The sequence below is a fragment of the Balaenoptera borealis genome, assembly GCF_965194805.1.
Source record: "Balaenoptera borealis genome assembly, chromosome: 4".
Classification (NCBI taxonomy): domain Eukaryota; kingdom Metazoa; phylum Chordata; class Mammalia; order Artiodactyla; family Balaenopteridae; genus Balaenoptera; species Balaenoptera borealis.
In genome coordinates this window covers 12011406-12024844 of record NC_138861.1, presented here as the reverse complement: position 1 = coordinate 12024844, position 13439 = coordinate 12011406, and the positions used below count along the sequence as shown (strand labels likewise).

At 35.5% G+C, this 13439-nt stretch overlaps 1 protein-coding gene across 10 annotated transcripts in view; it reads right to left on the bottom strand.

The window, feature by feature from the left end:
* CCSER1 (coiled-coil serine rich protein 1) overlaps positions 1-13439 on the bottom strand; it is a 1297084-nt gene that overhangs the window by 674135 nt on the left and 609510 nt on the right. For all 10 annotated transcript variants that reach the window (XM_082391649.1, XM_082391651.1, XM_082391652.1 and 7 more), the window contains one exon: positions 11181-11264. In XM_082391649.1, coding sequence (XP_082247775.1) covers positions 11181-11264 — 84 coding nt within the window. The remainder of the gene's footprint in view (positions 1-11180; positions 11265-13439) is intronic.

Here is a 13439-nt window from a genome sequence, read left to right as displayed (position 1 = left end):
CATAAAAGAATCAGAAGAGTCCATAAAATGGAGAAAGATCAAGAGGAGTGGAAACAGTGATCTCTAATAATAAATCTTATACTATACATAATTTAAATCTAATAGAAAATACTGTCACTATGTATTTACAAATATAAGTCACAAATAATTCTTTTGAAAGAAAAAAAATGTTTCAAGGGAAAACCAACTGAAAGTACTAAAATCATTAAGTCCTCAACAAGCTCAGTAAAATTCATGTAAGTTTCTAAGGGAGGGAAGAGAAGTAAAATCATTTTAAAGATCTCATTTAATGGGAAAGAGGTCTTAAAGTTGAGGAGATAATTTCAAATGTTGAGTTATTCCAAATTTTTTTGGACACATTTTGTAAAACCAATATAAGCTATAATTATCAAAATTAAAAATACTATTTACATAGCCCATGTCACATAGATATGGCTAGCAAGTGCCCTTCACATTACCTCACAGGAGTGCAGGAGATTTTGTTCTATTACAAAGAAGTTGAGAGTAAATGTTCCATATAAGAACTAGTTCCTTCCTGTTTATCATGCCAAAAACTCTTGCCTAAAGACTATATCCCTCGTTTTCTCCAATTACTTGCCCCACCACATATACAACCCTAGAACACTCTGATATTCTAATATTTAATATCCCCTTAGACATCCTAAAATGTACAAATGATTATCTGTTTAAAAAAAAACTCAGTAAATCTCACTGATGTAAATGATACACACAAATTTCAGGGGGAATAATTTCAAGATGTTTGGAATTATTATCAAGATACAAACCACTATGTTTTCTTTTTAAAAAGAATAGAAAGGGATAAACTGAAAGTATGACTACAAAATACACTCATGTTATAAATTCAGTTAATAATGTAAATAATTTGCTCAAATATCAATATATAATCTAAAATAAAAATTGAGTTTCTAAGTATATTTGTGCTTTGTAAAGTCTGTCTACCCAGCAAGAAAGAACCAAGGTAATAATTCTGAGGTCACACAGTAGAGAAAGAATGATGTTTGAAATGCACATTTAATGCTTGAAAAATAATAGACCTCTTTGTCCACATTTTTACTTGTTAATATTAAATAGGAATGAACATGAACAGTATGTGCTATGGACTAAGTGGCATCTCTCCCAAGTTTATATGGTGAAGCCCTAAAACCCAGTGCGACGGTATTTGGAGATAGGGGTCTTTGGGAGATGCACAAGCTTAGACGAGGTCATGAGGGCTGGGTCCTCATGATGGGATTAGTGTCCTTATAAGAAGAAACAAAACTTACACCCCCTTTCTCCCTCTCCTCATCTCCATGCACATGCACTCAGCAGAAACCACACGAGCACACAGCTAGAAGCCATCCATAAGCCAAAAAGAGCTTTCACCAGAACCCAACCATGCTGGCACTCTGATCTTGGACTTCTAGCTTCCAGGACTGTGAGAAAATAAATTTCTGTTTAAGCTACCCAGTCTATGGTATTTTGTTATGGCAGCCCTAGTGGCCTAAAACAGCATTCAAATAGCTATTTATGTGATAGTAAAAGAGAGACCCAGCCCTTCTGCAGAACTTTTTACTGAGTACCAACAGAGAGATGTTGATCCAATATCATACAATTTAACTGGGGACGGTAGTATAATATACCTCTAAAGCAATGGTTTTCAACTGGGGGCAAATCTGCCTCCAGGGACGTTTGGCATTGCCTGGAGGGTACTACTGACATCTAGAGGGGAGAGGTCAGGCATGCTGCTAAATATCTGACCCAAATGTCAACAGTGGTGTTGAGGAACCCTGCTCTACAAGATAAAAAATTAACCAAAGATCTTGCCTTTAAAAACATCTCTTTTGGGGCTTCCCTGGTGGCGCAGTGGTTGAGAATCTGCCTGCCAATGCAGGGGACACGGGTTCGAGCCCTGGTCTGGGAAGATCCCACATGCCGCAGAGCAACTAGGCCCGTGAGCCACAATTACTGAGCCTGCGCATCTGGAGCTTGTGCTCCGCAACAAGAGAGGCCGCGACAGTGAGAGGCCCGCGCACCGCGATGAAGAGTGACCCCTGCTTGCGGCAACTAGAGAAAGCCCTCGCACAGAAACGAAGACCCAACACAGCCCAAAAATAAATAAATAAATAATAAAAATAAAAGGAATTCCTTTGGGGGGAAAAAAAAAAAAAAACACCATATCCCTGCTGGAACTCTAAAACCAAAAAAAAAAAAAAAAACATCTCTTTTGGAGTAACGTCATCATTGTGATGAAGCAAGTTTTTTTTGGTCTCTTCCCTTTAATCTACAGTCAGTAAAACACCCATAACTCAAAACATACCTTTGCCCAACAAAAACAGGAGACCAGATAATTACACACATCTGTACACCTAAAGGTGGGTGGTCTGGAGCACAGAGGTGGTGGGACCCGGGGAACACTGGAGATGGTGCCTGAGCCCACAGCCCCAGAGAAGCTGGTAGCAGTAGGGGAGACAGGGGACAAGACTCCATCCTCCTGGCCCCAGTGGTGCCAGTCACCACAGGTAACTGGGCAGTAGCAGCAGCAAGGCTGGGGCCCCATCCCTTTAGCCAGAGAAGTGCCCACAACTCTGGCCTCCCAACCCCCCTGCCTGCAGCAGCAGAGCCCCTGAGCCTGACGATACCAGACATGACAGAGGCGCCCATGTGATCTGAACTCTTCCCCCAACTCACCTCCTCCCCATGAGGCATCAGAGCCTGTGATTCAGACTCAATAGAAGAGCCCACCACCCCAGTGCCCCAGATATTGGCACCAGTAGCACCGCAACAGCAAGGTAGCAATGCCCACAGAGACACAAATAATACTGAGGGCACTTGGTGACACTTCTGACAAACATGGTGGAGGGTGTAAGTACCCATTCTCATAGATAACCAGAGGCAGTTTGGGTAACAGAAACCAAAGCAGCTTGTGCTCTAGTGCCACTTAATGAAAAATAGGAAAGGTCTCTAATTTCTAACCTGTTGAATCATTAGAATCAATTAAAAAAAAAACAAAAAACACCCAGCTTTACCTAAAGGTGTCTGCTACTACAGAAGTGCTGGCAGAGTAAGAACTCAAGCTCCTTGAAGAAACACAGTAACACTGTACAACAAAAATCAAAGTGACAATTCTACAGAAACCAAACTTAAAGGCATGGAATACTGTAATCTAATTGATTGAATTCAGAATAGCTTTCAGGAAGAAACTCAATGAGCCACAAGAAAAAAACTCAGAAAGGCAGTTCAATGAGCTCAGGAAGAAAATTAATGAAGAGAAGGAACACTTTACCACAGAGACTGAAAGTCAGAAATAACCAAGTGAATTCTGGAGCAGAAGAATTCAATAAATGAGATGAAGAATGCATTAGAAAGTACTGGAAATAGAACAGGCCATATGGAGGAGAGTATTCACAAGCTTGAAGATAGATATTTAGAAATGATACAAGTAGAAGAGGAAAGAATTAAGATTTTTTTTAAATGAGCAAATTCTATAAGTGCTGACTCTATTAGGAAGGGAAAATATTAGGATAATGGGTATCCCAGAGGGAGAGGAAGAGATCAGAGAGTTTAAAGAAGTAATAGCTAAGGACTTTCCAAACCTGGTGAAGGAACTGAATGTACAAGTCCATGAAGCTAAGAGATCACCTAATTACCTCAGTGCAAAAAAGACCTTTTCCAAGACACATTATATTAAAACTGTCAGAAGTCAATGACAAAGAAAGAATTTTAAAGGCAGTCAGGGAATAAAGGAAAAAAGGTTCCTTACAAAGGTACCCACATTAGGCTATCAGCAGACTTCTCAGCAGAAACTCCACAGGCTATGCGGGAGTGGAATGACCTACTCAATATTGAAAGATAAAAACTGCCAACCAAGAACACTCTATCTAGAAAATTTATCATTCAGATACAAAAGAGAATTAAAGACCTTCCCAGACAAAAGCTGAGGGAGTTCACCACTAAACCTCCCTTATAATAACTGTCAAAAGGAGCTCTTCTACCACAAACAAGATGACAAAACACACACACAACTTTGAATAAGGTAATAGAATCAGAAAACTGCAACTCTATCAGAATAGGTTTTTAATACTTTATTATAGCATAAAGGTTAAAAGTGTGGAAAAAACAGCTATTTTAATATGGTAACAAACTCACAACATAAAAAAGGATAATTTGAGACAACAAACACACAAAAGGGGAAGAGAAAAAGGATGGAACCTGTATAGGCAAATGAAGATGCTATTAGCAGAAAAAAGGACTGTTCTATCTATGAGACATTTTACACAAACCTCTTGGTAACTACAAAACATAAATCTAGAGCAGAGACGTGAAACAAAAGAAAATGGAGAAAAACATCATAGAAAACCATCAAACTAAAATGTCCTACAGAAACACAAGGAAAAACAATGGAGATATAGAGCAACCAGAAAACAAAAGAAAAATGGCAGTACTAAGTCCTCATCAATAATCACCCTAAATGTAAATAAACTGAACTCATCAAAAGGGAGCATTCTGGATAGATTAAAAAACAAAATCCAAATATATGTTGCCTCCAGGCAACATCTCAGCTCTAAAGACAAACATAGGCTCAAAGTGAAAGGATCAAAGATGATACTCCAAGCAAATGGCAGCCAAAAGAAAGCAAGTATAGACACACTCAGACAAAATATACTTCAAGACAAGAAGGGTAATGAGAAAGATGGACAGTATATAATCATAAAGGGGACAATTCATCAAGAAGATGTAACAGTTTTTAATATATATGTACTTAATATGAGTATCAAAATATATAAAACAATTATAAACAGACCTAAAGAGAGAAATTTACAGCAATACAATAATAGTAGGGGACTTTAAACACCCTGCTCACATGAATGGATAGATCATCCAGTCAACAAGGAAACAGCCTTAAATGAAATGTTAGACTAATTGGATTTGATAGATTTGTACAGAACGTTCTAGCCAAATGCAGCAGAATACACATTCTTCAACTCTATATGGAACCTTCAAGGAAAGACCATATGTTGAGACACAAGTCAATAAATTTAGAATACTGAAATCATATCAAGCATCTTTTCCAATCATAATGCTATGAAACTAAAAATCAATTACAAGAAGAAATCTGGAAAAGTCACAAATAAGACTGAACAATATGCTACAGAACAACTATTGGGTCAATGAAGAAATCAAAGGATAAATTAAAAAAAAAAAACCTGAAGGCAAATGAAAATGAAAACAACATGCCAAAATCTGTGAGATGCAGCAAAAGTGGTACTAAGAGGGAAGTTTATAGCAAGACAGGCTTTCCTCAAGAAACAGGAAAAAACTCAAATAAACAATCTAATCTTATACCTAAAGGAACTAGAAAAAGAAAAAAATGAAGCCCTAAATCAGTGGAAGGAAGGAAATAAATAGAGTGGAAATAAATGAAATAGAGACTAAAAAGACAATACAAAAGATTCAGACTAAGAGCTGGTTCTTTGAAAAACAAAATTTACAAGTCTTTAGCTAGATCCACTGAGAAAAAAGCAAGGCCCTGATAAATACAATCAGAAAAGGAGAAATGATAACAGATACCACAGAAATACAGAAGACAACCGAGAATAAAAGGACACATTCTTCAAATCATACAACCAGTGCAGAAGTTGAAACTGTAATCAAAAACCTCCCAAAAAAACAAAAGCCCAGGACTATACAACTTCACAGCTGAATTCTACCAAAGATTAAGATTTAATACTCATCCTTCTCAAACTCTTCCAAAACATTGAAGAGAAAGGAATGTATGCTAACTCATCTTACCAAATGATATCAAAATCAGACACATAAAAAGAAAATTACAGGCCAATATCTCCAATGAACAAAGATGTAAAAATCCTCAACAAAATATTAGCAAACCAAATACAATAATACATTAAAATGATTACACACAATGATCAAGTGGGATTTACTCTGGAAATGTAAGTTAACATCCACTAAAGACAACCAAAAAAACCCAAAAAACCTAATATGATACAGTACATTAACAAAAGAATAAAAGCCATATCATCTCAATACATGCAGAAAAAGCATTTGACAAAATTCAATACACATTTATGATAAAAAAAAAATCTTTCAATAAAGTGGTTAAAGAAGGAAGATACTTCAACATAATGAAGGCCATACGTGACAAACCCACAGCTAACACTGCAGTCAATGGTGAAAAACTGAAAGTTATCTTTCTAAAATCAAGAATAAGCCAAGGATGCCTATTCTCACTAACTCTTATTCAACATATTATTGAATCTAGCCAGAGCAATCAGGCAAGAAAAATAAAACACATCCAAACTAGAAAGGAAGACGTGAAACTGTCACTATCTGTGCGTGACATGATTTTTATATACAGAAAACCCTAAAGATTCCACAAAAAAAGTTAGGAATAAACAAATACAATAAGATTGTAGGGTACAAAAACATAAAAATCTGTTGTACTTGTGTGTGCTAACAATGAGCTAGCAGAAAGAAATTAAGAAAACAATCCCATGTAAGATAAAAGAATACTATACCTAGGAATAAATTTAACCAAAGAGGTTAAAAGAAAGAAATTGAAGACACAAATGTAAACATGTTCTGTGCTCATGAATTGGAAAAGTTAACATTGTTAAAATGTCCCTATAATCTGAAGCAATCTACAGATTCAATGTGATCCCTATCAAAATCCCAAGACATTTCACAGATATAAAAAAATTCTAAAATTAACATAGAACCAAAGAAGACCCCAAATAGCCATAGCAATCCCGAGAATAAAGAACAAAGCTTGAGTTACCACACTTCCTGATTTCAAACTACTGCAAAGCCATAGTAATCAAAAGAGCATGGTGATGGCAGAAAAACAGATACATAGATCAATGGAACGGAATTGAGAACCCAGAAATAAATCCACCTGTATATGGACACAATTTATGATGAGGAGCAGAGAATATACAATGGAGAAAGGATAGTCTCTTCAAATTGTACTAGGAAAAGTGAACAGCCATGTACAAAAAAAGAAACTAGACCACTATCTCACACCGCACACAAAAATCAACTCACAGTGGATTAAAGACTTCAATGTAAGACCTGAAACCATAAAAATCCTAGGAGAAAACATAAGCAAAACACTGACATTAGTCATAGCAATGTCTTTCCCTTGCCTGAGGAGACATATCTAGAAACAAGAGGATAAATAAGCAAATTGGACGGCATCAAACTAAAAATCGCCTGCACAATAAAGGAAAATCGTCAAAATGAAACACAAGCTACTGAATGGGGGAAGATCTTTACAAATCATATACCCGATAAGGGGTTAATATCCAAAATATATAAAGAATGCATACAACTCAGTATTATAAAACAGCCCAATTTAAAAATGGGCAGAGAAGCTGAATAGACATTTCTCCAAAGATATACAGATGGCCAAATAGGCACATAAAAAGATGTTCAGTATCACCAAATACTAGGGAAATGCAAATCAAAACCACAATGAGTTATTACCTCACACCTGTTAGAATGATTATCAAAAAGGCAAGAAACAACATTGCTGGCCAGATGTGGAGAAAAGGGAATTCTCATACACTGTTGGTGGAAATGAAAGTGGGTGCAGCCACTATGGAAAACAGCATGGAGAGTCCACAAAAAGTTAATAGAACTGCCATATGCTCCGATTATCCCACTGAAAGCAGCTCTTCTGCCCCTTTCCTGTTTGCCCGTTTCTGTTCCCCTCTCACCTTAAGAGAACCTAATTATAGGGATGAGATCAGTAGGCAATTTAACCTAACTCCTGACTTAACGCTCTCCTACACGCACACTATGCCTGCTGATTCTTTTCGTGGATAAAAAGAATGAAAAATTAAGCAGTTAAAAAATGAGTAGCTCTCTACCCGCCTCAGCTCCCTTAGCAATCCTGCAGGCAGATCACACAGGAAAGATAACATCTGAAGACTGTCAGACAGTCTGCACGCAAGGGAGAATGATGCAGAATCCAACCTTCTGCCTCAACGATTCACTGAGATTCTTCCCCCTTTTTCCTCTTTAAAAACTGTCATGACTGAGCAGAATATTTGGAGTTGGTCTCAGGACAAGTAGTCCACATTCTCCCCAGATTGCAGGCTTTTCTGATTAAAACACCTTTCCTTTCTATTGACACTTGCCCCTTGGATTATCAGCTTTTGAGGGGCGAGCAGCCAAACCTGAGTTTGGTAACACCACTTCTGGGTATTTATCCAAAGAATATGAAAATGCTAATTCGAAAAGATAAATTTACCCCTATGTTCACTGCAGCATTATTCACAATAGCCAAGATATGGAAACAAAGTGTCCATCAATGAACGAATGAGTAGAGAAGATATGGTATCTATACACAATGGAATACCACTCAGCCATAAAAAAAAAAAAAAAAGATGAAATCTTGCCATTTATGATAACATGGATGGACCTTGAGTGTATTATGCTAAGTAAAAAAAGTCAGATGGAGAATACAAATACCATATGATTTCACTCATATGTGGAATATCAAAAAACTAAGAAACAAAACACACACACACACACACAGACACACACACCCCAAACCAAACAAAAACATACATAGATACATAGTACAGAGTATTGGTTACCAGAGGGGAAGACGCACCGGGAGATGGCAAAATGAAGAAAGGGAATCAACTGTATGGTGACAGATGGAAACTAAATGTTTGGTGGGGAGGACGCTGTAGTCTGTACAGAAGCAGAAATATAATGTTGTCCACGTGAAACATAAAATGATATACACCAATGTTACCTCAATAAAAAAATGTTTAAGTGGTATAAAAACATTTCTTTTGCCACCAACCCCACACTGCACTAACTTTTTTAAACTGAAAATATCAAAGTGAGGCTAAATAAATTATATTAAAATAACTTTATTAAGTTGGATATAAATTCTTTATTGGTATAATTGCATCTAAATTTGATTTATAGTGTATATGTAGGTAAACTGCTTATGATAATAGCAGTGGTTAAGAAATGAGAAACCCATCATAAACAAAACTAAACTAAATTCTTACAGATTGTGATTATAGCAGGGTACAGGAAACTGGTTCCTAAAATGCTTTGAAATTTAAACTTTACCTATCTAAATTTGAAAATGTTAAATTTAATGTCTACTTTGTCAGAATGTCACAAGTTACTTATTATCAGAATCAGAAATACTAGGACCTAATTTTCAATGGATCCAAGTGGTTTCTATGACTTTTACGTGATTGCCACCTTGCCCATGCTCCAAGTCCAGTTTTAATGATGACTTTTTCTTTTAACAATGTTTCTTCTTCCTTAAATTCGTAAATCACCTATACACTTTTTTCTTTAGGTACAGTTTTCTTTAATGAAACAAACTATTTTCAAAAGTTAACACTCTCCTTTGCTGAGCTATTTAAGATGACTATGCAAACTACATAGCACAACATTAAAATGCTACCTTGATTGTTACCTGGGAAATTTTTAGAAGCTAAGAAGTCAATTTGGGTAATTCAGGTTTAAAACAAAACAAAAACCAAGCAAGAGAAAACACTTGCATCTCATTTTACTAGATCAACCAACAGAGGGCTTTTTTGGAGGGAGGGGCACTAAATTATCTTAATTATAGCTATGTAACATTGGCTCTGGAAGTAATCATTTTCCTTCTCATTCCATTCAACAAATGAAGGTCTGATTTCTTGTATAGGCTAAGTTTTAAATCTGATCATAACTAATGTTGGGGGAAAAAAATGAACACTTCTTTCTGAGTTACTTATCCAAAATACGCATTTTCTGGCTAAGTGAATACATTTTCTGCTGTGTTAAAACTAATAATTCTAGGCATGCATTCATAAATATCTACATATGATTTTAGTCAACTCAAAGATAAAGCTTGATTATATAATACATACCTATACGGTTATATATAGTCATGTTTTCTTTAAGTAATAAAGTTCATATTATAAATAAATTACTTATTTATAAAAGGTTATTCCCAGTAATGTAAGACATGTTCCTTTTGTCTGTAATTCTATTACTATCTTAAGTAATAGATATGGGTCAATGGGTTTCTAAAGCGACAATAATATGCTCATGGGACCAATAATCAGCATCAAACCCAGTCATGAAACACAGTCTAAAGGTCAAGTTTCAGTAAAAATGTTGTCAGTTGTCAAGAGTCAATAAAATAGACTCTAAATTTGTACGCTATCTCACTAATATGTTTTCAGAAAAGTTCTCAGAAGCTTGATGGTCTATAAAATCTGTTTCGTCATTTATTTAATAATTACATAATACATTGTTAATGTAGTCAAATATGAAATCATCATAAAGAACATTATTGACTAGGGTTTGATTTTTGATCTTGATAATGAGTCAGGGCCTCTTATTGTATAGTATGTCTTTATTTTATTGGTATTCTTAAGAATGATTTTTTTTTAATATCTCATTACTTCCTCATTTTTGTTTTGGAAAACTCATTTTTTATTTCTATCCAGATCAAATGTGTTATATTGCAAAATACTATTCAAATATATATGTATATATATGTTGAGAACACATTCTTTAAAAAGTAATGCCCACTGCTACTCTTGTTACCTACCAAATGTGTTTTCATGTTATGAAAGTATGATTTAATACATTTATGATGTCATATCTAAAAAAACAGCCTGAAAACATGAACTATACATTTCATATTTTTGTATAATTTTAAGATAATTTGGGATTTATAGAATATCTATTAATAAAACATCTCATTAGGCTAATGCATTTTTGGTACCTTTATGTAAAAATAAAATTTGCTTTTGTTAGCAAAATTATTGAGTATTTTGCTTCATATTACATGATTGTGTCTCTAGGTATGGCAGTATGGAGTTAAATCTTACACTTTACAAAATAAAATGTGGCCTTAGCCTTCAAGATTTTTGATAGGTACAACTGAAATGCCTAATCCTGGGTCAGTAATCTGTTTCTGGAATTATGTAAAGTTCAATACATATTATAAAACATTCCCTTTTTCAGACTGTCAAATCTTCATTACTGTAGGATTATAAAATTGATAATCAGATTGAATCACTAACAGTTTATAAATCACTAATAATTTAAGTGTTAATAAGTTGTAAGGTTTATAGCAAATAACCTTGCAAGGAAAATACACCCGTGGGCCAAATATTGTTCACACTTACCAGTTCTTCCTGAAGTTGGGAAATTAGTTCGTCCTTCTCTTTCAGCTGCAGCTTCAGCATTGAGCATTCATCTTTCACTATATCCTATAAAAACATCAAAGAGATGGCATAATATGCTTAGACCTTTCACTTTGCTCTTGATAAGTTAGCTGCATGCAGTGGGAGATAATTGCATATGACTAATAAAACTGAAATTTCCTCTACAGTCTGATATTTTTCATAATATACTCTATGTTGCAAAACAAATTAATGTATCCAAAGATACTATGCTATATATGATATATACACATACGTTTTTTCTGATAGCCTTTTCTTTTGATTTCTCTTTGTTCATTTAGTTGTCTAAGACAGAAATCAGGGATTCATCCTAAATTCTGTCCTCCCACTCCTGTGCATACATAATCAGTGGAATAAAAATAATTATACTTCAAGAGATAGTTTACCTACCATTTGTTCCTGTTATAATTAAATATTAATTCTCAAATGAATGGCATGTTATAGTCTTTATTTTTAATGATATCTCTGTAACATTTGTCCCTTTCACTAGAGCTCTGTCTTTGGGTATTTAACCTTGTCACTCTGCATGAACATTCAGCTACAGTCCCCGTGTACACAATACATCCACATCCATGACCTCTATTACTCTACGCTGGAAACTCTCACTTAACAAATGCTTAATCTAGACTTATCTTCCAAGCTTCAACCCACAAAAAGAACTACTTCCTGAGCATATACTCAGCATTTTTCCATGGACATTCCAACTCAAACTTCATCTCAACATCTTTTCCTACTTCAAAAATCATTTCTAGTTATTTCTCTCATTATCTTACTTCCTAAAGTAGCTAGAAAAGCATCCCATACTCTCAGCTCACACTCACTCTGAACCCAATCTGGTACCCAATTCTTTGATCTGTTTCCTTGGTATTTCTTGAACTCACTCTTTTCTACTCCTCATGGATTTACTCTAGGTATCCATTGTTTCTTATCTGACTTACTGCAGTTAAGTCTCTGAACTGGTTCTATGCCTACCACCTTCCCTATCTGCCAGAGATATTTTCCTAACTGGGAATTAATTACATCATTTCTTAATGTAACAGCTAATCACTTTAGGGGAAAAAAAAAAAAAAGTCAAAACTCTTTAGCATAGCATATGGTGCCTTTCATTCTCAGCTACTTGCATATTTCTGGAGTGTCAGTTTTTCATTTCCAACTTTCTTACAACCAGGGCTCATTCCTACAGAATCGAGCTGCAGAATGTTGCTTCATGTCTCCTTGTTTTACACATGCACATCTCTGGGTTACACTGCATCTCTCTATCTCCCACAATTTCTCATGATCTAGGAGGCATTTCAAGCATTATTCCTTATTCCAGCAGGGAGCCTTCCCTTGTTGGCTGAGTTATGTTTCCCTTGAGGGTGACGGCACCCTCCATGGCGTCTAAGTCATACATCATTTCATACAGTACTAATACTTCAAGTGTTGTTTGCTTGTTTCCTTCCCTCATTAGACTAGTTTCCCTAATCCACCTGAGCAGATAGACTATTTCATTAGCATATTACCAGCACCAAGCATTGTAACTGGCACACAGAAGATGTTCAAATCCACGTTTGCTTCCTATAACTTAGCAGATAAACAGTATAAACAAGAGAATTCCCACTTTTTCTGAATCTGTTAACCTTACCTGAGCTGGCAAGGAAGAAAACAGCTAATGGATTAGAATAAACAGAGTATTTGTTTATTCTGGTTCTCATGGTGTTAATTTGTTTCTATTATAAGCAATAGAGAACATATGATTCAAATTTACTAATATCTCCTTTCATTTGCTGACAGCCAGCTGATTGGGATATACTAATTATCTCTGTCTGTTCCTTTTATTTCATAGTAGTCCTGTTTCTTCCCTAAATCATGGGCTTTCATAGGTAGAGTTTATACCCAACATTTTAATATTTATTTTCATAGATTCTAAATATTACATGTTACAATGTTAATGGTAAAAAAAGCTTAGCTTGCTCCATAATACAAAGAAAAAGTTTGCAGGCTTAAAAGGTAGGTAAGAAAATCATCATGTCCCTTCGAATCAGAGACATCTAAGGTCAAATCCTTGGTACTACCATGAACCCTCTCTGCGGCTTTGTGCTAGTTAATTAACTTCTTTGAGCCCCATGGACATTATCATGGGGGTTGATAACACCAGACTATAAACTATCTGATGACAAAAACTCTACAGTATCACTGCTTATATTCCCAGTCTTGTGTAAC